The sequence below is a fragment of the Telmatherina bonti genome, assembly GCF_933228915.1.
Source record: "Telmatherina bonti genome assembly, chromosome: 15".
Taxonomy (NCBI): domain Eukaryota; kingdom Metazoa; phylum Chordata; class Actinopteri; order Atheriniformes; family Telmatherinidae; genus Telmatherina; species Telmatherina bonti.
The window spans coordinates 6907076-6931887 of NC_136613.1; the positions used below are offsets into that span (position 1 = coordinate 6907076).

A 24812-nucleotide genomic window follows, 5' to 3' on the forward strand; every position below is an offset into this window, starting at 1 on the left:
ACTATAGTCTGAAAATGTCTTAACATTATTAGACACGTAAGGACTGAACAGTAAATCTGTTGTTTTAATTATTATGTTGAAAGTTCTTAAATAAAATTCAAAGTAAGACAAAATAGTTTCTGTTAGTCGAGTCTGATGCAGATGGTTAGAAAGGCAACACACCAAGTTACAGGATGCTAACTTTGGGCTTAAAGGTCACCTGACCTGTTAAGCAGCCATCAGGTTAAACACAGAAAAATGAAGGACTTATTGATCTTGTGGTTTGTAAGTAAAAATAAGGGACTACACAGTGCGTTTTTAACTTTACATCTTAATAATCCTGCAAAGACTTGATGCATCTACTTACTCTGCAAACCCAGATGGCTGGTGCTGAGACTTCAAGCAGTAGAGTGTTGTTATTGTGCTTTTACTTTGTTGAAATAATAAAAATATGTCATTTTCTTTCCATTTAATTATGCCTGCATTCATTTTGAACTAAAATCACATTTTTGTTGCAACAAAATCCCAGCAGCGGTTCAAAAAATTAAATATTATTAGAAAATACAAAGATATGAATGCATTGACTGTAAAAGAATTGTATGGCCATTTCAATCTACAGTGCTACTAGTGTAAATAACCAGTAAAATACCATTTATTTATGTTGCTGCTATGTAAAACCATCTGATGATCTGGTTTAGAGCTACAGCTGCCTCACTCCAACGTGTTATTATTTTAACTTTGCTTTTTGCATAAAAAAAAAATGGTAAAAGGGGAGGTGGCACTGCTTCAATAACATCCAAAACTCTGCCACCAAACCTGCGGTACTTAATCAATACAACACTTTTGAACATCATGCCATTGTTTTTAGCAGTCCATCAATCTTGATTGTCACAATCTTTGGACCTCCAAAGAAATGTAGAGCTTTTATAGGTGAATTTTCAGAATTTTTATCAATCATGCATAATTCCTATAACATGATAGTTTTAAGCGGTGATTTTAACCTACACATGGACATCCCCTCAGACCCTGTCACTAGTGAATTTTTAAATGTTTTTAACGATATGGATTTTAGTCAACACGTAAGGCAGCCGAGTCACAACAGGGAACACACTCTGGATCTGGTCATCACACTTATTTGTAAGCAGGCCTGAACTTTATTTGTGCTATGTTTTGTCCTAATTTATTCTCCAGCAGAAACAAAGTGATATTCACGCGTTCAGACTGACTCTGTGGCTGCAGACATTTTCCATTGTGTTTGTCAACTTTCAAGCAGAGGCTTAAACAAGGCAGCACCTGGCTCAAAGGGTTAACTGGAAAGAAGAGGAGAAAGTGGTTTTCTCTGACTTCCTCTCATCCCTCCATTCAGAAACACCAACGATGCTGCGCAGCTTTGATTTATCAGGTTAAAATGCCAAGTTTACTTTCTATTCATCTCCAGACTTCAGGTTTTTTAACACCACAAACATGTTTTCTATTAGAAGCCTGTCGTTTTAGTAACTTCTTCACTTTTTATATGGAAACTGGTAGACTTGATGTTGATATAATGGAAATAATGCCGTCAATTTTCCACATCTGTACAGTTGCAGCTCCACCGCTCTTTTTACCCCCTCCACCCCTGTGGGACTACGAAACTGAGGCAAAGCACAGAATCCTCTGCTGGTATGTTTATGTGGAAGATCTGTAACGCGACATGAAACAAGCAGGTTCTTATTTCTACAACCTGCTGCAGTTCACCTCCTCAACATCTGTGTCCGATCAGCGTCCCGGGTCAGACTTTAAATACTGACTTGGGCGTTTCGGGCAACTTGCACTGATAAACGACACTTCAGATGCAATAACTGACTGACTGAACCCCTACTGGAAGCACAAACTGCTCGAGCTTTCTCTTACTTAAATGTGTTGACATCAGAAAATATGGTGGAAGATCTCTTAAAACTAAAATATGTTGCTATGAGGTTCAGTTCTGCACCAAAGACAAAAATTAGTTGTTTTATGTGAATTATAAAAAAAAATAAAAAAATCCTGATTATGTGGTTGTAATTATAAAAAATATTCCAATTATAATTTTGATTATTTAAAAAAAAAAATGCATCCTGTTATTTTTTCAACGCAATAAACCAAACTTAAAAACATTTGATGACCTTACAGTATGGCACCACTAGGGGGAGCTGTAGCTCTAGCTTGTTGGAATAAAAGTATTGTGGTTTGAAGTGAAAAGCCTGCGACGCTGGTGGTAAACACATTTTTATTCATCATTATTGTGAATTAAAGTATAAATAAGAACATTGTAGAGCAAAAGAAACTTAAAAAAAGAGAAACAATGTTGAACACAAGGATCTGTAATTGCACTTTAAAGGCAAAAGATGTTTAATTAATACATCTATAGCCCTATAAAAACATCTGGACTATGTAGATTGGACCTGGGAGTTACGAGGAGATGACAGGTGATATACAAGCATGTCTGACGCTGGAAAAAGATGTAAGCTTTAGATAAATCCCTGCTCCTCCAGACTTGCCTACAGATGGACAGACTAACCAGCTCTTTACGGCTCACCGTCGCTCGCAGCCTGCTGTTGCCATCTGTGAATGAAGGAACTGTGTTGGTGTGAAGCAGTTCTGAGATGTCTGCTAAGTGCTACAAAACATTCAAGATGTTTCCTCCACCTGCGATGACGCCAGGTGGAGAATGGGGTGGAAAGATGGAGATAGATTATGGGTTTCAAGAAGTAAGCTGTAGGTGACCAGCACACCAAGGTTAGTAACCGTAACCTTGGTGATAGCCACCCTGATAGCCATGTTCATATCCATGTTGATGATAACCGTAGCCGCCGTACTCGTCCTCAGGGCAGCGCATTCCCAGCGACTGCTGGATGGCCATCTCCTGTCGGCGCAGCTGCATGGAGTCCACCAGGTCGTAGATGATGGCCATGGACCACATGGGCGAAGGGTACCAGGACTTGACGTTGCCGTCCTTCCCGACCAGCAGCATGGAGAAGTATTCCGGACTGATCTGGAAGTAGTTCCTCATGTCCTTCACCAGGGTGGCTGAGAGTCCCTCCCGCTCCACAGTGGCACTCCCTGGATGGAGAACAGGTTCAGGATGGATGTGCATAAATGTACATATATTTGTGTATATGTATATATGTAGGTCTATCTATCTATCTATCTATCTGTTATATGTGTGTGTATTTATATATGTGTGATCACTCGATTTCCCACACCTAGAATGTAAATGTATGTGTGTATATATATATTACATAGATATATATATATATATATATATATATATATATATATATATATATATATATATATATATATATATATATATATATGTATGTGTGGACACACTTATTTATTGGTTTTAATAACTGGTACCTCTCGCCATCCTTAGTGTGTATGTTTGGCTCGTGAGTCCCTGACACATACTTCCATCTTAACGTTTTTATTGGAGTGAATTCTCACCATTGATGGGGTAAAGTTCCAGGACTCCGCCCATATCCGGCAACTCTGTGCCAACCAGCTTCAGGATGGCGATGTGCCTCAATCCTGCATCGCCAGGAAAAACACGAGAGAGACATGTAAATATCACACACAGAAGCAATGTGTTACATTTCTCCCAACGGTTTCTGAGTCATCGGCCTTTCTGCTGATCCCAGCTGATTTCATCCCCCCCCCGTTTGTTACTGGAGCCTTCCTAAGCAGTGGTTTCTAGGTAAAGGGAGGAGAGCGTGATTGTGGTCTGGAGAGTCCTGCCAAGAAGCTGTTCCCTCTGAAGCAAGAAAAGTGGCTTTAAACATGGGAGAATGCTGGCTTTACTGGGTGAGTTTCTAAGTGGTGAATACCAGGATGAAACCTCTCAGGCCTCCAGCCCAGTCAGCAGGATGGGGCTTTGTCTGGGGCTGGGAGGGGGGTTAGCTCAGCTCGAGGTGCTAGCTTCGCCAAAATCAACTTGCATTCGTGCCAATGGCCTGGGCAGCTTCCACGTCTGTGAAGCTCCACCAATGCTGAGAAGTACGTGGAGGTTTCAGTGTGACATCTGCTCCCATCCAGAAAACATCTCTTTCAGGGAAGATGCTGCAGATGCTGACCTGAATGGGACAACATTACTCTCCTAAAACTCCCGCTCCTCGCTTCCTAGATGTTTACAGACAGATCGTAGAAGGAGAGGAGATGCTGACGATCCGAAACATCATCCTGGAACTACTTTTTACAGATGTGTTGCTGCATCAGATTCAGACTGAACTCATATTTCCTGCTAAATTTTCCTTCCTAAATGTTGTCCACGTTCTGTTGTGAGTGAGATTTATAAACCATGGCTCTGTTTTTATTTATTTTTTACACATCATCCCAGCTTTCTGGGGGAATTTAAGTTGCTATTTCTTAAGAACCCGAGGTGCAAAAGTCAAAGTCATAAACATGACAGATGTCTGCATTTTTTTTGTCTTAATTAATCAGAGAAGACGAGCAGAGAAATGCCAGAGCTGGAGAATTCATGTGAACGACTCTGGAGGATAAAGCCGAGCTGGGGTGGAGAATCCAGATGACAGAATCTATTTAGTTTTACTGAGAAGTAAAGTTATCCACATGCTGTTTCAAGTTTACATTCATCCTCCATAAATCTGCCAGATTGTTGAGTTTCACAAAGTTCAGATAAATGCTTCTTTTCGCTGTATACAGTCATAACTTCAAGTAACTGTGGAAACGCTGACTAACTGGTGGGCTGAAAAGGCCATCGCCAGGGGTGGGGGAAAAGGAAAGAACTGTTCTGTGCCAGTTCTGTCATCTGGGATCCCTCTGCACATACCTCCGTGCACATAACGCGAACACAAGCAGATGATCTCAAAAGAGCTGCGGTAACAAAAACAGCCTGTTTAATCAGCCTCTTTGAGATGGATAAATTCCCAGGCAGTCGGCTTGGTTTAAGCTGGAGCCTTTGCTTGCAGTGCTTTGCAGACGATCCCACTCTCTGCTGGTTTTCTGGCTGCAGCAACAGGAAGGAGTGCAGAAAAACCTAAAGTATTAAAAGAGGAATCCAGTCTACCTTCACTCCCTAATCCAGGCCTACACTCCCTCTCCACAGCTACGTTCCACCAGTTAAAGACACCTCATGTTACCACCACAACGTGGGACTAAATCACCAGCCAGACTCTTTTCCTCTGTTGTTCCACGATGGTGGAATGATCTCCCAAACTCTCTCCGCTCTGCAGAGTCCCTGTCTACTTTTAAGATCAAGCTGAAGACTCAGCTCTTCAAGCAGAACTTCAACACTTAGTATAGCTGTATTTATTAGAAAGTTGGAGAACTTCGCCCAGTTCTTTGCAACAAACTTTATGATATTAATTCTTTGTATTGTAACATAGGTGATATTATATGGTGGGAAGGAAGTAAACAAAAAAACAAAAACAAAAAAAGCCTGTAGCACTTCATGCAAGGATCTGCATCCAAGTGGACAGTCCACTAGCATCTTCCTACGATGTCCTCTACTGTTTAATTTCATGCTTGTGTTGTTCTCACTCATATGCAAGTTGCTTTGGATAAAAGCTTCTGCTAAATGACTGTAGAATAGAATAGAATGCATCTCATCCTCATGCTTTAGCATCACTTGCTTATATGATTAATTACTTTAGTGTCCACTCGCTGACTGCAAGGAGCTACAGAGCAAGCCCAGATCATCATCCCTCCACCGCCATGCTCGACTGTTAGTATGAGGTGTTTGGTTTTCTGCATTCGGAGCAAACATCTCCACTTTGGTCTGATGAGGAAGTCTTGTGGTTTGTTCAGATGCAGCTGTCCTGCTGTGGTCTTTTAGGACAGACAACACGCCATACTTGTTCAGGTTTCCTTGTAATTCCTCTAGCTTTATCAGCTACATGCCAACTGAGGCTCGGAGAGTCTGAGATGTAGCTCTGGAGTTTTTTCCAGTTTTTCTCTGAGCATTGAAGCGTCTGATTTGGGCTGAACCAGCGGGGACGTCCACTGGGGAGATGTTGTGAATAATCTGTCTCTGGAGAATGATGGATTCTAAATGATTGACAGGAAGAGCTGCTTCTTTAACATCACTGCTGACGTCTTTCCTCCCTGGCTTTGTGATAAAACACACCTCGATGCTGCAGAGCAACAATCTGACAAATCATCTGCCTTTGGTCTCTTAGCCACAGGGTTGGAGTTGGGCGGCCTTCTCGGTCCCTTAGAAAATAAATTCTAATCTCAATGAAGTTTTAATCTGGTTAAATGAGAGAGAAATGTATAATATTTTATAGACACTCACACTTGTTGTGATAATTTCATTCAGCTGCACTAAGCAGCTACTTATTCTCTTGATAAGTCTGGAAGCAGTACGACTCTGTTAAGTAGTTTTACCAGTTTAAGATCCAGTAAGTAACAGATTATTTTATGTTCTGGCCAAGCGGCAACCTCCAGAGGTTGAAAGTGGAGCCTATGCGGAAGTGCATAAAACTGCAGTTCCCCCTTCATCCACTAGGGGCTGCAAAACAGAGCAAATCCCCATAGACTCCCATGTTGAAAAGACCAACTTCACAGCAGAAATAAACATGTTTACAGCAGAAATAAACATGTTTAAAGCAGAGATAAACATGTTTACAGCAGAAATAAACATGTTCACAGCAGGAATAAACATGTTTACAGCAGGAATAAACATGTTTACAGCAGAAATAAACATGTTTACAGCAGAGATAAACATGTTTACAGCAGAAATAAACATGTTCACAGCAGGAATAAACATGTTCACAGCAGGAATAAACATGTTTACAGCAGGAATAAACATGTTTACAGCAGGAATAAACATGTTCACAGCAGAGATAAACATGTTTACAGCAGAAATAAACATGTTTACAGCCTGCTTCAAAAATCTATTTTAGGTTTAATAGGTCAGGTTTACCTTCATGACAACTGTGGGGGGAGTGAATTTTTTTCTAACTCGCCCGTTTAAAAATAATTTAATCTCGAAGTTTGCCATATTTAGGGGCGTGTCCTTTTGATTAACAGGTCCCGATCTCGGCTTCAAGTAAGAAGAACGTAGAACAATGGTTTTTATCCGGTTAACAACGTGACTTAGCTTTAGCCCGCTTAGCTGGTTAGCTCCTGTTATCTCCAGGTTAGCTCGGTTAGCTCTTAGCTACAGAAAGCTCGGAGTTCGCTCGATGTCAATCATCCACCATGACGCTCCCAGCCCCCCTCTCAGCTCCACCTCTTTGCCCATATTTGTATTTTCCAGGAGAGACGACACGCATGATGCTGCCAAGATGGTGATGGTAGGAACCGCCCACCGAGCTTCAATTCAGCTTTTCAGAAACCTAATGGTGACATCACGGAGGCTCCGCCCATCTCTTTATAAACAGTCTATGGTCCTGGCAGATAAACCTATTGATATGTATTTTACTTTCTTTCTTACAAAACCTTCTAAGATGAAGCTGGTCAGAAGAATGATGGTACGTAGCAGCTTCTTGGGACAACCGTTGCTTCTGTTGCTCATAGCAACGGACCACTGCTTGGTTTCAGTCAACTCACCCAGATTACAGGCCTGGCTGGACAGGGCGTAGAGCTGCTGCTGATAGGACCACTCCTCGTCGCTGGGGGCGGAGATGATGAACAGACGACGTCTCCATCGGAACCTGCAATCACAGACTATTTCAGCCTGTATTTAAACGGCACTTCGGTGCTGCAGGGAAAGCTCTGTGCAAAGACAAGCACTTCGTCCTTGTACTTTACATATCCCCATACAATTACTGCCAGAAGGTGACAACCCCGAATTATGGTCAAAAACCTGCCAGACTGCAACACGCTGGCGCTGGAACTCTGTGGTCTCCATGGAAACTGAGGACAGCCCGTCTGCTTCAGACATCTCGTGAAAATATGCCAAGGCAATCATTCAGCCTAAAAACCAGCAGGGCTTTGCGTTCCTCTTAATCACTGCAGGACACACACAAACAGGCAGCTGCAATCTGCCGAATGTTCTCAGGATCGCCGTAAATTCTGCTCCAGATGATTACTGAGCGGAGCAACAGATGTTTGAGGGGCGAGGAAAACGCCAGATCGGAGCGCTCACTCTGTTGATGATTCATTCAGCTATCAGATGCTGCAAACTTCACATTCTCTCTCGACAAAGTAGAAAGTCCAAGTCCCAGTAAACCAATGGAGTTTGCATGTTCTCCCCGTGTGTGCGTGGGTTCCCTTCAGATTCTTCCTCCCACCGTACAAACACATGCATGTTGGGTTCACTGGTTACTCTAAATACTCCCTAGGAGTGAGTGTGACGCCCTGCGAAGGACTGGCGAGCTGTCCAGGGTGTACCCTGCCTGTCGCCCAAAGCCAGCTGGGATAGGCTCCAGCTGCCCCGCGACCCTGAATTGGATTAAGTGGTTCAGAAAATGAATGGATGAATGAGTGAGTGTGAGTGGTTGTTTGTCTCTGTGTTGGCCTGCGATGGACTGGTGACCTGTCCAGTGTGTACCTGCCTCTCGCCCAGTGACTACTGGGATGAACTCCAGCTTCCTGCGACCCTGACATGGAACAAGCAGTTCAGAAATGGTTGGTTGTTTCACCTGCATCAGCAACAATGCAGAAGCAACAAATGTCCGTTTAAGCCACGCCCAGCTCAAATGTCCGACCAATCACTTCTCTGAGACTCAGGAGAAGAACATTCTGGCGTCTTCAACCACTGCCGCGAGAACAAAATGGTGTTTTTTTTCTTCTGGGTGCCTCGAGAACACGAAAAGAGTTGTCCCTTCTCGCAGAGTAGCAAGCTTTACCTCGACTCTAGTCTTCTCTTTGGCTCTGACACTTTACCCTCTTCCTTTCCTCTCATGTCTTCCTGTGTTTGTTTGCTGAATCAGCCACGGTGCGCTTCCAATGCGTGTGTGTGTGCTTATGTTAGCAGGCTGGTGTGTAAAGCGGTGCTCAGCTGCAACGTCACACAGTGTCCCATCACAATAAAGTTGTGGACTGCGGCTTCTCAGACTCGGGACAGTTTTACGATGGGAAAGTTCCTGTTGTGTTCATATGTCTTCATCCCCTTTCATTAAAGAAAAGGCTGAATTTACAACAGTCACTCAAATAACTGGAGACTTAAAAAAAGGAACAATAACTAAAAATCTGTAAAAATATAATTTGGTAATATAAGACACTGTTTTTTCATTTAATTGAGTTGAAGAAAGACAAAAACAAACAAACAAATGTGTCCTGGACAAATGAGAGACTTTTCTGTTGAACAGTGGGACAAAATACCTGTCAACAGGTGCAGAAGTCTGACTGAGAGGAACAGAAAACACCTGACTGGAGCGGAAACATTAAAGGATTCTTCAACTAAATATTAGTTTATGACTGATGGAATATGTAATAAATTATCTGATTTGTTTGCTTTAAAAAAATATTTCCATTGAACCAGAATTAGAAAATAATGTCATGATTTTCATCAAATTTTTATTTATTATTACTTTAGTTAATTTCTGCTTATTTTACAGGCAGCTGTTTTTTTCCTTCTTTAATGAATAAATATGAGCACAACTGTGTGTAATGTATCCTAAACAAAAAAACGAGGATGTCTAATCACCAACTGTTCCTGACTAACTGACTGATGCGGCAGAATTAGGATGAAGTCTTGTAGCAACGATGTCTGTACATCCACATAGTTTTCACCATGTGACGGATTCAGGATGTTTACAGACAACCTACCTGGACAGGAAGTTCTCCAGAGATCTGGGCTTGTCCTCTTTCTTGCAGACGACTCCATCTCTCTTCTGCTGCTCCATCTCCCGGATGCGGGAGGAGAAGGTGTCGATGTAGTCAAACACAGCCTTCATGGCGATGGGAACCTCATAAGATTGCTGGAGAAAGAAAATAAACCAGTAAGAACCAGTCGTGCTCTGCTGAAGGTTTATGTGAAATGTGGCGAAGCCACAAGATAAATGAATCAGTAATCTGCTGGGAAATAAAACAAAAACTGGAGGCATGTTCCCAGAGAGGTTGGAGCATCTTCATGCATGTACTGAGACCTCTGCAACACCACCATAACACTACATGGCATTACTGTCACCTAAAAATCACTTAACAGAGACTGCATGAACGTCTCACACATGTACGGAGATGCGACAATCATCTTCCTCGCTCTTTAAGTCGCTGCACAGCTAGTTTTCTTTCACACCTTTCCTTCCACTGCACTTTTGCCTTTTTCTGTCTCCCACACACACCCCGTTTCCACTCACACACTCCCGTGTTTCTGCTTCTGTCAGCACAGGATGTGAACACTGCCGTCTTTGATGAATCTGTCCAAAAACAGCCTTGAGATTTACTCTGGCTCACACACACACACACACATACACACACACAGCTGTTGAACAAATGTCATGCTGTGTGAATTAAAATTGTGTTTTAGTAGAGCTGCTGTGTTGGCAACATGGGGACAAGTCGCCTTGAAAGACAGATGGACCTGCGAAGCTAAATCACCATTTATATGCAAAGAAAAGTCATTTCATTGTCCTTAATGGAAAAATCAGCTTTGTTGTATCCAGATAAAAACTGAGAAGTGAAGATGATTCATGCTTTATTCACACTCGTCCAGGTTTTTCTGTCCACACTGAACAAGCTTCAGTCCAAGCAGCAACACCTGCATGAAGGAGGAAAAACGGCTTCATCTCTGCAGCTAACAGCACGGAGCCTAATTGTCAGTTAGCTTTTCTACGTCGTGAAAACACACACAAACTGTCTCTCCTGTGGCAACTAGGCTAAATAAAGAGCTGGAGATAACCTTGATTATACACATGCAATTATACACATTTATGTAGAGAAGCACAATATCTGACGTGTCGATGTTTGGCCACTAACAGGTAACTGATTCTTCATACACATATTTATCTAGTTTCCTCTGTAGTGGAAGTAAAATACAGTATCCTTCTGCGTGCTCTTTGTCATGATGGCCTGCCACGTTAAAAAAAAAAGCTGAACGATGATGAAATATTCACTCTCTGTGTAAGTCACCTGAGTCATGACAGTTGTTTTAATACAAACCAGGTAGAAATGTGCATCCTATCTTCCATAACGCAGAGCTGGATCACGTTTTTCCAGTGCCTGGTATTTTATTGGTTAATTATATCAGTGGAAAGGCCGATATGTAATCTGGAAGGAGATCGGCCGATACCGATGTTGTGCTGTTAATACTCAACTTAACTTTATTTATAAAGCCATAATAGAACAACCAGAGATTAAACTGAGTTCTGTACACAATCAGCCAAAATAAAAACAGAATAAAATGGTTCAAATGCAAATAAATAACACAATAAAACAACAGGTCATACAAGGAATGAGGTAAAAAGGTGAAACAAAATGAATAAATAGTAAATAAAACAAACATAAAAATAAAGTACAACACACTGACCAGAAGCTGTCTCACACTGGATTATAGACCAAGGAATAAAAATGGGTTTTAAGATAAGATTTTATAAATAAACAGTGAGGAAGCTTGTCTGATATGAAGGTGGAGCTCATTCTGCAGTTCTGCACCGGCAACAGAAAAAGCTCTGTCCCTTCTGAGCTTCCGTTTGGACCTCGGTACGTCCAGGAGGAGCAGGTCAGCTGACCTGAGGCACCGGGCAGGAGTGTGGGGGTGGAGGAGCTCAGAGAGGTAAGGAGGAGCCATTTAAAGACTTAAAAACAGATAAAAGAATCTTAAAATGCATTTCTATGTGTGTGTACTAATACTGGTTTGGTTGCATAAATAAAACCTGCTGTTCCTAAATCATAAAGATCCTCCCTGCAGGTCTCTGTACATGTCGGCAGGGTGGATCTATATTCTGACACTGTATGTCTATATCACCTCATTATTAATGTGAATACTCGAGAGGTGTCGCTACATGACGACCTAAAGAACATTTATGGTAAAAACAATTAAAAATTGATAATTGTATAAGTGCTATGCTGTGCTATATGTCACATACACACCAGTATCTTAGATATGTTTTCATTTTGCATGTACGGGACCCAACTGTCCAGGTTCTGCTCATTGCTCTTATAGTTATGGGTAGTCTAGCCAACCTTTACTTATGTAGCAATGGGGACGTTACCTGATGCACGGAGATGTACCGCGCTCTATTTCTCTAATATATTAATGTATAAATATATGCCAATATTGCCGTCTCTAACTTATTTCTCCTTTTTTCTGCAGGTCTTCCTGAATAAGTGCAGTTGTACATGTTGATCTGTCTTTCCTGTCGTCTCCATCCCAACCAGTCGAGGCAGATGGCTGCCCTCCCTGAGCCGGGTTCTGCTGGAGGTTTTCTTCCTGTTAAAGGGGAGTTTTTTCCTTCCCACTGTCGCCTCCTGCAGCTCAGGATGGGGGATTGGTTCATGCAATGATTTGATGCAATCAACTGGTTTCTATTATAGGATATGTATGAATTGGCTGGAAATGATGTGTATGTAAAGTGTCCTGTGACAACACTGTTGTGAAGTGGCGCTATACAAATAAACAAGGTTGAGTTTTAATTTCATAAGATCTGATCATTGATGATTTACTTTGAACTACTTTATGAACTTATTGGGCTCCGAAATATAGAAAAATCATCAGATCCGAAAGGGAAAAGTTTGGTCTGTGGGGTCAGCTGATACAACAGACATTTTTTTGGCCCGTCCAATCCCACATTTGCATTTTGTATTATTAAATAAAAACATAATATTTCATGTTTTACACATGAAAAAAAGTTTCACATCTGCACTTTGAAGAGAAGCTGTGTGTTTGTTTAGGACCTGGTTTCTGTAGTTGAGATGGAAAAGACCCTTTAGTTCCTGGAAAAGGGTCTCAGTAGTTGAAATATATATTGTGTCTATCTACATCAGGGATTTGGAACTGTGATCCTTTAGAGGAAGGTGTGAGAGGTGTTGCAGCAGGAAAACATGTAAAACCTGCAGGACAGCAGAGGACCAGCGTTCTGGCTCCATACCTTGACTCTCATATCGGTGTCAGTGAGGACCATGTAGAACTCGTCAAACATCATCCCGAACTCTTTCCTCAGCTCAGTGATCAGGTCTTGGTTTACCAGGTCCTCCTGACGAAGACCCTTCATAGGCTTGTCATTCTCTAGAGAAACAACGACACATCAGTCAGATGTAGTGAAAGCAGTTTGTTAAATCAGGCTTTCAGTCCTGGGAAGTGAATGCGGAGGATTATTTGTCGGCGTGTCTTTAGAGTCCCAGTTTTTATTGGGCTCATTATTCAGTCGTCTGCTGAACGGCTTTTTGCATTGTTCTGTAAAAAGACAGAAAGTAAAAGTGACAACATGAAGCTGTCAGCTGTCACATGAAAAGCTGGAACTGCCAATCCTCTTTAAGTAAAACAATTCACAACTGTCCTCCTGGCACACATAACAAGATAAAAACCTACTGACTTGAGAACGATGTTGAACCAAGCGAAGTCGACGTGAAGAGCAGAACGGGAACACGCAGAGGGAATCAGGGACAAAAAGCACTGAGATCTGGAGGGTTAGAAATGTACTGTAGCTGGCGTTTGTACAGCCTGCAGCAGAAGCCTTTAATCACCCGTCTCCACGGATGTGTGCACAACACACAAACCACAGAGCGACTTGCTCTGGTGGACGGCTCGCGCACTCTCGCCTGGGCGATGTGCACGGGAAATGGCATGACAGAGACACACTGCGACTTGCTCGACCTGCAGCACATGCCGTTAGCATGAAGCCACATTAACTGAGGGAGGGGCAGCGCTGAAAGAAGCAAGTTGTGTGTTCTCCGTACATGTAAACACATACAGTTGTGCTCATATGTCTTCATCCCCTTTCATTAAAGAAAAGGCTGAATTTACAACAGTCACTCAAATAACTGGAGAATTAAAAAAGGAACAATCACTAAAAATTTGCAAAAATATCATTTAGTAATATAAGACACTGTTTTTTCATTTAATTGGGTTGAAGAAAGAATAAACAAACACAAACAAATGTGTCCTGGACAAATGAGAGACTTTTCTGTTGAACAGTGGGACAAAATACCTGTCAACAGGTGCAGAAGTCTGACTGAGAGGAACAGAAAACACCTGACTGGAGCGGAAACATTAAAGGATTCTTCAACTAAATATTACTTTATGACTGATGGAATATGTAAGAAATTATCTTATTTCTTTGCTTTTTAAAATGATATTTCTATTGAACCAGAATTAGAAAATAATGTAATGATTTTCATCAAATTTTTATTTATTATTACTTTAGTCAATTTTCATCTTATTTTACAGGCAGCTGTTTTTTTCCTTCTTTAATGAACGGGGATGAATAAATATGAGCACAACTGTATGTGTCACGTTTTGTCACTTCAAAGAACAAAACACGACCTGACCTCATCGTTAACCTCGATGTACGGATACCTGACTCTGAGCTTCACCCTAACCCTAACCCCGACCGTCAACCACAGATTCATGCTGAAGTTTAGACAATTACATCATCACAACTAGATTTCAGCATGTCTGTGTGTGTGTGGGTCACCATGATGCAGCTGTGGAAACATATTTAAGACTCCACAGTATGAATAATACACAGACTGGGACACACACTCTGACCGTCTGGCCAGAAAATGGAAAAAAAAAACTGTAACTGAGCCCAACCATGAGTCGGGTGGTGGGCGGATGACGTCACCGCGGCCGCTTTTTCCAGCATTCCATGTGGATTAAACCTCGCTGTCATGTGGAGTGACACACTCATAAAGAGGGTTTGCTTACTGTAAAGTTAACACACATTCGCCGCAGCTTCGGACTCGGGACAGCCGGGGAACGGTGAAGCAGATGGCGAGCGCCAATGATGCAGCACAGCTAATAAAAGCATCAGCGGTTTTGCTGCTTTTCAGCAAGCTGGACGTAGTTTCAACTGGACACTCCTTATGACAGCTAAAACTCAGCGGCATGTCAGGAAGGAGTCAGGGTTGGGTATAAAAGGAGCGTCCGCTGAAAAGCCTGCGAGGAGGCGAGCGTCCTGGCTCACCTCTTGGTGCCAAACTGGATCCAAGTTTGGAAGGAATGAAACAGTAAAGATTTCTGGCTTTTCAGTGTTTACATAGTAGGGTGAAGTTAAAGGTTTCAAGGATGAAGGACAACGATGCAAAATGCTAAGAGAAACAGTCATGTCGCCATGAAGATGTGCACGTTGAGCCAAGGAGGAACAGAATCCAGAAGTCATATAGCACATCTGTACACAAGCAGCAGGACACCAGCTCGTCTCAGATGGACGGAGAGACGTCTTCTGTGGACATACGGGTCCACGTTTCACCACAAGTCAGCTGAAAGATGAAAACGTGCATCCAGGCTGTTACTAAAGAAAGCTGTGGTGGTCCATCAGTGTCCATGCAGGACTTCATATGGCACCACAGCAAGTCTGATGTTATTTCAGCAGGACAGTACAGCTCGACTGGCTCGCCTGCAGTCTACATGTCACTCTCAAAATTTTGGATTTAGCAAGAGTAGACACACATTCCTCTGAAAAACCAAACCAATCAACAAGCTGGCACACCGCGGTACAGCTGTGTTCATATGTCTTCATCCCCTTTCATTAAAGAAAAAGCTGAATTTACAACAGTCACTCAAATAACTGGAGACTTAAAAAAAGGAACAATAACTAAAAATGTGCAAAAATATAATTTAGTAATATAAGACACTGTTTTTTCATTTAATTGAGTTGAAAAAAGAAAAAAAAAACAAACAAACAAATGGGTCCTGGACAAATGAGAGACTTTTCTGTTGAACAGTGGGACAAAATACCTGTCAACAGGTACAGAAGTCTGACTGAGAGGAACAGAAAACACCTGACTGGAGCGGAAACATTAAAGGATTCTTCAACTAAATATTACTTTATGACTGATGGAATATGTAATAAATTATCTTATTTATTTGCTTTTTAAAAGAAATATTTCTATTGAACCAGAATTAGAAAATAATGTCATGATTTTCATAAAATTTTTATTTATTAGTTTAGTCAGTTTCACCTTATTTTACAGGCAGCTGTTTTTTTCCTTCTTTAATGAAAGTATATGAATAAATATGAGGCAACTGTACCTTCTGTACTGCTATGAAAAGTGCATGTGGACGTACTTACCTATCTGATAGTGGTCAATTTTCATGGTGGAGTTGGTCAGGGAGCCAAAGATGGTGATGATGGAGACTTTTCTGATGGCCATCTCACACACCGACTCCAGGTACTCGTCCCTCTGCTGAACGTACATGCTGTTCTCCTCACTGGGGGATGTTATCAGCTGCAGGGAGGGAGTTGCACAGGGTAGAGTAGCAGGCATTTGTAAAGAAACACACACAGCTGATGCTTCCATTAACCTGCAGGCGGAGGAAGGGACATAGTTTCCCTGCCTGACCTCAGCAGTGCCGTGATAAGAATCTGTATGAGCTGCAAAACAGAGACACGCAGTCTCTTAGCACACAGCTGTGTAGGCTGTGCACGGCAGGAAGTTGGATGTACAGAATTACTCGACACTCCTGTGTGAATTTTAAGGAATAGTATGATGGAAAAACAAAGCGAGTGAAGGATTTTCTTCCCCTTTAGCAGTAACTGACAAAAACTAGGTTACTTCTGCAGATCCAGATTGTTTTGGTTCTTAAAACTTTCAGAACTTTAAAAAAAAAAAAAAAGACAAACTCCGTCCAGCTTGACGACTCATTTTGGCCGAAAGCTCTGAAGTGAAAAGTGGAAGTTAAGTGTTTCCTGCTGCAGTCAGATGCTTTCTGCAGATGTTTGCTTTATTCTCTCCATTCGCAGCTCATGTGGAACAGGTAACGTGCTGACGCTTTCCCTGACACGAATAGTTCATTTGCTGACTTAACAAGAGCCTCATCCTTATGAACACACGCAGTTGTAAGAAATCCATCTTTTAATAGACTTCTAGCCTTATTATTAGGTGTCCGAATGAAACGCCTTGCTGATCTGTGTGACTACATTTCTAAAGTATAAAGGCCATCTAAAGAGACTGGAGGAAAAGATACAATATAAATTATATACAAGGAGTAAATCTGGTTTTAACCTTTGCATGCGCATTATGAAATGTTGGTAAAAATGGCATGTTTATGGGTTTCTAGGCAGGAATCTGCTGTAGCTGAATGTGTCAAAAGCAGGAGAAGAAATGGCATCTGCTTGTGGATTAAGACCTTAAACAACAAGCCTGAGACCTTTTTCACATGACATGACAACCTGTCAGACGTCAGCAGGCTCTTATAGCTGAAACTGGCGTCGGAAATGACTTTAAAACTTCATATTAAAACACAAATACTGTTTCCAGAGGCTGTCTGCCAGGAATCCAAACTAACCCTGCGGTCAAGAGACAAACACTTTGCATGCTGAGCTGAAACAAGAACCTTAAAGACACCCTCAACAGTTAATGAAATCACACTTAAGGCACTGCAGCTTAACTTAACCGAACAGAAGTGGTTTGCTTGGATTTAAAAGTAAGGATTTATGGCGCTGAATGAGACAGAAAACAAAATCTCCAACTTCATTTACCTTCCAATCTCAAGTTTACAAGTATAAAAGCAAGAAAACGAACTTTGGGACAAGGAAAAAACAAACCTACACTTTCAACATCGTGCATCTTATCATATATAAAATATCATATCTAAAATCCACCCATCACCAGACCTGAAGCGCACGTCCAAACAGGAATAGGAGAAAAAACATCAGGCCACCGCAGAATCATTTTAGTTTCTATTACTGAAGCTAGAACTGATGTTCAAGCGATTCCTCCAAACAAGAACCCAAACACGTGAAGCACACCTCCTTAGAAACTCGCCTGACATTCAACGTGGCCACACGCATCATAAGGCATAAGTTTAGCTCGAAATAAACTCTTCTCACAAGCGGAATAACGGTGTCTGCACACCATCATCTCCCTCTGCCTGACGTAAGGGGAGCAAGCTCTTAATGAACTGGGAATATTACGTCATGCTCTCACCACCAGTCGTCTCCTGTTCTCAAAGTAGTCCAGGAAGGAGGCCAGAGATCCCTTCGGAGGGGGTGTTGGCTTCTTCGTAGGCTTTGGGTAGCTCTCTTTCTCCGGGTATTTTGGCAGCTTCTTTCCATTTTTCTTTGTTCCAATCTTTCCGTCCTTCCCAACCTTTCCTCCTCTCCTCTCCGCTTTCTTGTCATTCTTTTTCTTCTTCTTGTCGAGCTTATCGTGCTTGTTCTTGGCCTTGGTGGGGCTGGCGGCGGTGAAGGTCTCTGGGTGGCTGACGGTTGGCTTGCTGGGCTCGTATTTGTCCTCGTTGGTATTTAGGATCTGCACACAGAAGCACGTGTAGTTATATTTCATTAATGACATTATGATGACAGATGTGTCCACCCAGTGTATTGATAATGCTGACTAATAATGTTTGCTCGCGCTAGCAGCGGAGGCAACACATCAAGCTAAGTCCTCAAACAGGAAATATGTATATGTCTAAATAACAGGCCAGAATGTGGAGAAAAATCTACAAAGCTAGATTGTTGACACAAATATCTAAGAAATATCTCTAGAAATGATGAAGATAACTTGCTGAAGTTCAAACTGAGCTTCAGAATGAGGAAGAAATGAGATTTAAGTAACTCTAAATGTTGTTTGTTGTTGATCTGAGTATTTAATGGGATTTTAACACACAACCATCTCTGGTGTTTACAGAGAAATTCTGAAGAAGAGAAAATATGCAGCAAGCAGCAGCTTTCTGGACCACGATGTGTCGTTTGGTGTTTGTGGGTGCTGTATGACCGAGCTTTTTTTTTTCTCTTTTCTTCTTTAGTACTAGTCATTAAAAGAAACAAAGAAAACATTTTGAAAAAATAACTAAATGTCTTGTTGATGTCAGAGGAGAAAGCACAGACTGGTTGGAGGTGATGCAAAGGCAACAGGAAGAAATGCACAAGAGCGTCTGTAACAAGTCCAACCATAACAAACCCACCGAACAGCCGAGCGGGACGCCGGTCTATGTTCACCCAGCATAAACGCAGAGATCAAAATGATTCATTCACCTTATCTCCCCCATTCTTCTTCTTGGGGGTCTTGATCTTGGGGGGTTTGGGTGTAGCAGGAACAGGCCTCCGACTGTGTGGATCTCTGATGTCCTTGTCGGTGCGGTTGCCTGCAGACGGGCTGGTTTTAGCCGGATACCTCTGTCTGTGGTGGTAGTAGGGATCAACGGTGGTTCTTGGAGCCGGGAGCCACAGCGCTGTGGTTGGGGGCCGGGTTGGCCTCTGGGTGGTGGTGGTGGTGGTTGGTCTTTTTGTGGTGGTGGAGGGGGTGGTGGTTCTTCTGGTGGTGGTAGTGGTTGGTTTGGTGGTTGTTGTAGCTCTGGTGGTGGTTGTAGTAGCAGTAGTAGTAGTAGTAGTAGTAGTAGTAGCAGTAGCAGCAGTAGTAGTAGTAGTAGTAGTCGTGGGGCGGGTGGTGGTTGTAGTTGTTGTGGTTTGTTGTGTGGTTGTGGTTGTTGTTGAGGACTGAGTGGGCTTTCTATGGATGAGCGGTGGTCTTCTCTCTGGAGGTTAGTCAGGAGCAGTTCAACACAGATAGATTAGAGAACACAGCTTCACCTCTGAATCTTTCTTACAGGTGAAAACATGGCAGGAATGTCAGCTGGAGCTGAATGTCCAGAAAAGAAAAAGCTGCCCAACCTCAGATCTTTCCACTGCTTTGTCAATGAGCTGAATGTTTTAGAACCACAAGTCATTCAGTGTCTTTTGGTTTATCATGAATTAACCAATAAGGATGAACGTATCGATACTCTGGAGTGGATACTTCAATATCAGCCTGTCAAATTATCGGATATGATACTTTTTTATGTATCGAGATACCACTCTGCTGATACAAAACATTTTAGGCATGAAATTGTGTACAAAGGCCAGCCAGAGTATCCCTTTTGTGTCACATGATCATGGCAGCCTATCAGATGTCATGATGATGTAGCTACTGTCACTGATGAGGTTTGGTTTGGACATTTTATGGTTTAGGTTATTACACATTCTGTGATATTTTAGTTACATTCATTTATTCATTATCCTCACCGCTTAGTCCGATGAAGGGTCGCGGGAAGCTGGATCCTATCCCAGCTGTCTTTTGGACGAAAGGCAGGGTACACCCTGGACAGCTCGCCAGTCCATCACACGGCCACACAGAGACAAACAACCACTCACACTCACTCCTAGGGGCAGTTTAGAGTAACCAGTTAACCTAACATGCATGTCTTTGGACGGTGGGAAGCCAGAGTACCCGGAGAGAACCCACGCATACACGAGGAGAACATGCAGACTCCACACAGAAAGGCCACTGACCAAACCTCAACCCAGCTGAGGATCATTAGTTACGATAACACTTTAACATGTTGCATGATTTTATTTTCTATTTAATAAACATGAATTAGATTATAAGACTGCACAGTGGTGAAGTTGTTAGCACTGTGGCCTCACAGCAAGAAGGTCGCTGGTTTGATCCCCAACTGAGGAAGGCTTGACTGGTGGTCTTTCTGTGTGGAGTTTGCATGTTCTCCCCGTGTTGGGTTGATTTCTTACTCTAAATTCCCCCTAGGAGTGAGTGTGAGTGGTTGTTTGTCTCTGTGTGGCCCTGCGATGGACTGACCAGGGTGCACCCTGCCTCTCGCCAAAAGACTGCGGGGATAGGCTCCAGCTTCCCGCGACCCTTCATCGGACTAAACAGTTTCAGAAAGTGAATGAATAAGATTATATGAATCCAGTGTTTCCTAATCCAGGTCCCCCTGCCCTCCAAAAAACTAAAGTCAGATTACTGAACTTCCTCATCAACAGCTTGTTAAAAAGCCTTTGTGTCATTCAGGAGTGTTAAAGTAGGTTTACCTGTAAAACATGCAGGGCAGGGGGTCCGAGAACCTGGATTAGGAAACATTATTAATGAGTTTACTTACTTTTATCATTATTTATTTAACATTATTATAATTCTACTAACTCATCTGTGTATTTTCTTATTGTTTATAAAACATTTCTTTCAAGTATTGATGTTTTTTTAGTTTTATTATTACTGTATTTCATATTGTCCTCATATTAAAAGATATTAATGTGCGCTGTATGAAAGTTTTTCCTTTAGGAAGTAAGAAGTATCAATATATCAATGAAAAAGTACCATAAACTACTGGTGTCATCCTGAGAGGTATCGGCCATCCTGACAACCAGACCCCCTCAGAGTCAAGTCTACTTTCTGTCCTCAGAGTCAGAACTAAACCTGGAGGCGGCGTTCTGTTTTGATGCTTCTCACATGTGGAACAAACCTCCAGAAAACTGCAGTTTGTTTCAAACCAGGGTTCAAACTTTATGAGCTGCCTTTCATCAAACAACCGTTTATTTCTCACACTCTTACTTTTATTTCTTGCATTTAATGTTTTTCTACTTTAGCTTTATTTCTTTTTAATGTACATTTTAGTGCTTTCTCTGCCCCCTGCTGTGATGCTATCAATGTCTATGAATTGTCTTCTACATGTAATGTACTGTATTTTACACCTTGCCTTGGATTTATCTGGCTGCAGCAGCTGTGCAGCCCCCAGACGTTGTTAATATACTACTGTATATTTACTATAAATTCCCCTAATTGTTTTCAGATGTACGTTTGTTCTTTGTCCCCAGAGTTTTTCCATTGTTAGTGTTTCTTAATCCAGATAACTAAATGACAGCCTTATGTTCCCTCTGCTTCATAGATCAGGCCAGCGGCTCTTAAACAAGCAGACTGAATGAGATTCAGGGTGGACGGAAAAGAGATTTTATAAATCTTAGACACTTAATCAGCTTTGACAAACAGACGTGTCAGATTTCTGGGACCGATCTGAAACAGTTTCAGGAAACATAATTGATAAAGAACTCATTTAAGTTTCTTTTGTGTTGGCGGTGATGTCTGCCAAGTTCAGGCTGTTTACAGCTGCGTCAGCCAAAAGGGGACTCTCATTAACCCAGAGAGTCCTGCAACGTTTCTGGACATGTTTAGATCGTGTCTCAGGTCTGAAGGGTGTTAATAAGTCCTAATCAGGACTGCTGAGTCAGGAAGTGCCAGAGACTCACTTTAAAAAGATTTTACAGTAAAATAATCCTGTAATCGATCTAATGACCCCACCGACAAGAAGCTCAACACTGTTCCTGTTCTCCTGAAACAGTTTCAGACTTTTTTCTGAGGAGTGGCTGGATAAACTACTCCAAATGCAAGCAAATAATCTGTTCTGCTGGAAAATAACAACAAATCTGGACTTTTTGGTTCCATCTTTTTTTTAATGTTTTATTTGTTTTATTAACCTGTGTTCGGTTAAAGACACAGTATTCAGGGAATGATGTATGTTGGGGAATGTGTGTGTGTGTGTGTGTGTGTGTGAGGGAGTGTTTGCTCTATGTCCTTGTGTGTGTGTGAGTGTGTGGAAAGAGCATGTGTCTTTATTGTTTTTAAATGTCTTGTTCTCTACTGTTTGTTTTAACCCTTATGACTTGATTTTATCTTGTAAATCACTTTGCATGAAAAGTGCTGAAGAAATAAAGTTTGATTTGATTTTTTCTGGGACTTGTCACTTTACGCAGAAGTAAGACAATGAGCTAAATTCACCTGTGTATGTGCCTTCCTCCACCTGACCTTCCACACCTGCTCCTTTGCACTTCTGGACGAAGCCTTTCTGGCGCAGCTTCTCCAGCCTCCTCATGGGGGACTGGTCGATCACCTCGTACATGGCCTCCAGCCTCACAGGGTACGGGTACTTCTCCTCCACCTGCAGGGTTTTCTTCAGCAGCACCATCCCGAACTTACCTGCAGGTCAGAACAACAGCAGTTAGGACTGATGTGCATGTGGTGCTCAGATCCAGCTGCTGCCTCGTGCACGCACCTTTCTCCATCTTGAGGAAGCTCATGAGTCTGGGAATGAGCGCTGTGTCCAGCGGCTCCTCCAGAACCTTCCCCTCAGTGGTGATCCTTCTCACCTTGCCCCCCATCTCTCCCTCCTGATGAAACATGACTACCTGGTGGACGTGTCTCTCCGCCAGCTCGCAGTACACATCTGGCTTCAGGAGGGACATCATCAGCCGGTAGTAACCGTCCGACTCGTGTGGCGCGGAGATCACCAGGACCCGGTTCTTCCCTGCAAAACTGGCCAGCAGGTTGGGTGACCCGGCGCTGCTGGGCATCCGGGTGATCCTGGCTCTTGCTCCTGGAGTGCCCTCGTCATGCGGGACGTCCGGGCGGCGGGGGAGGCCGATCTGTCCCGCGCCCCCTCTCCTTGGCACCAGCCCGTGGACCCCGGTTCTCCTGCCCTGTGGAGACCCTCTCCTGCCGGGTACTGAAACGCCTTCATCGGCCTGTACATTTTCTGCCTTACTGGAGCTTTGCACAGCAATGGCAGAGCCAAATCCGGGGTGCGCGCGCCTGGCAGAGCGCTCCTTGTCCGCTGCGTCGTAACGGACACGTCCCGTCCGCGCGCGCCGGTGCAAAGCCACGCGCTTCATGTGGGTCTGCCTGTCGGCATCGGTCCAAGTTAGAAGGTAAACCAGAGCTGAGAGGAGGAGAAAAGCCCTCATGGTGAGAAGATGGCAGATTCAGAAGGCAGATCCGGGTTCTGGTCCAGCGCTGGAGCCTCGATCCGGTCGCGTCTTCACAGCATCTAAAGTCAAATTAATCCCAAACGAGGACGTGCAGTGCGCAGGAATGTCACATAATCGTTTAAAAGCACGACTTTCATGAGCATGCCTTTAGTAGATGCAGAAAATCCTCCTCACTGCTTTTACTGCAAACTTCCAAACTCTGTGGCGCGTAAAGAGTTCCATCCACAGCCTCTCCAGCAACACTTCCGTCCTCAGGCGTAGCAAGCAGGGGGAGAAGCCCGGACCAGCGCTGCTTTACAGAAAATACTGACCTGATTCATTCCTCAGAACAGAAAAACAGAGAAATCTTTCGGAGACAACTTCACATCACCACAGAAAAGCAGCAGATGAACTTATAGCCTCCATGAATCCCGGCTGGGTTTCCTTCCAGAGGACTGTGGGACAGTCTTCTGGACGCAGGAAAGAGAAGTTCAGTCTGCAGCTTGCTGGACCTTTCCTGGGACTGCACAGAGAAAAACAGCTCTGCCTTTTCCCAGGTTCCCCTCTGGCAAATGTGAGCTTTGGAGGTTTTCCCAGAAATGTCCACAGAAACCTCAGCCTCCGGGCTCCTGGCGACGCAGTGTCAGGACCTGCCCCAGGACTGACGGACCACCTCGCTCTGCAACTCCCCCTTTTCTCTGCAGACACACAGGAAAGTGGTTTATAGTTTGCATATGAGGCGACTGATCAGGACTTGAAAGAAAAACTGCAAACAGTTCATTATACTGGACACATTCTGAAACAGAGACATGATCAGATCATTTCCTTCTGTAAGGACAAAACCAGATCTGTCTTTTTCCACAACATTGCTGCTCTTTCTTTTTTTTGGCAAGCAGAGATTTTACAGACACAAACAGCAAAGGGAAACACTGAGCTAAACCTGCTCAATTTTATGCTCAAACTGTGAGAAAAATGACTTTCCAGAGAATGTCTTTGCTCTTTTAACGCTCATTCAAGTCCAGTATTTTTCCATTTCCTTCATGAAAGTTTCCCAGTTTGGCTTGTAATTAAGTTCTAAGTAAAGAAAAGTGAACCACTGAGTCTGCACCACATCCACTCTCACAGAAAAAGCCATGCTGTATGTAGGTGCCAGCCTTTTTCTGATGCTTATTGGTCAGAAATGGGACACAGCACCGAATCTGAAGCAGATCTTCCACTTCTGATAAAGCGAAGCTAAAAATACTGTGAAAACAAGCAGAAATCTCACTGTAAACCAGTCACTCTGCACGCACCCAG

At 42.8% G+C, this 24812-nt stretch overlaps 1 protein-coding gene across 1 annotated transcript; it reads right to left on the reverse strand.

Annotated features, from left to right (window-relative positions):
* Nucleotides 1-2253: 2253 nt before the first annotated feature.
* ccdc80 (coiled-coil domain containing 80) lies at nucleotides 2254-24117 on the reverse strand. The gene is made up of 10 exons (XM_079253693.1): nucleotides 22826-24117; nucleotides 22552-22749; nucleotides 18984-19483; nucleotides 17935-18258; nucleotides 16077-16233; nucleotides 12933-13069; nucleotides 9673-9824; nucleotides 7510-7613; nucleotides 3445-3528; nucleotides 2254-3057 (listed from the first exon to the last, which is right to left on the reverse strand). Exons 1-10 carry the CDS (start codon nucleotides 23511-23513, stop codon nucleotides 2735-2737), a joined length of 2667 nt encoding a protein of 888 aa, XP_079109819.1. The 5' UTR covers nucleotides 23514-24117; the 3' UTR covers nucleotides 2254-2734.
* Nucleotides 24118-24812: the final 695 nt, after the last annotated feature.

Coding starts and splice junctions, on each gene's coding strand:
- ccdc80 (XM_079253693.1), bottom strand. CDS start 23,513: ATGAGGGCTTTTCTCCTCCTCTCAGCTCTGGTTTACCTTCTAACTTGG. Junction 19,484..22,551: donor GGAGGAAGGCACATACACAG/GTGAATTTAGCT, acceptor ACTAACCTCCAG/AGAGAAGACCACCGCTCATC. Junction 18,259..18,983: donor AGAAGAATGGGGGAGATAAG/GTGAATGAATCA, acceptor TTCTGTGTGCAG/ATCCTAAATACCAACGAGGA.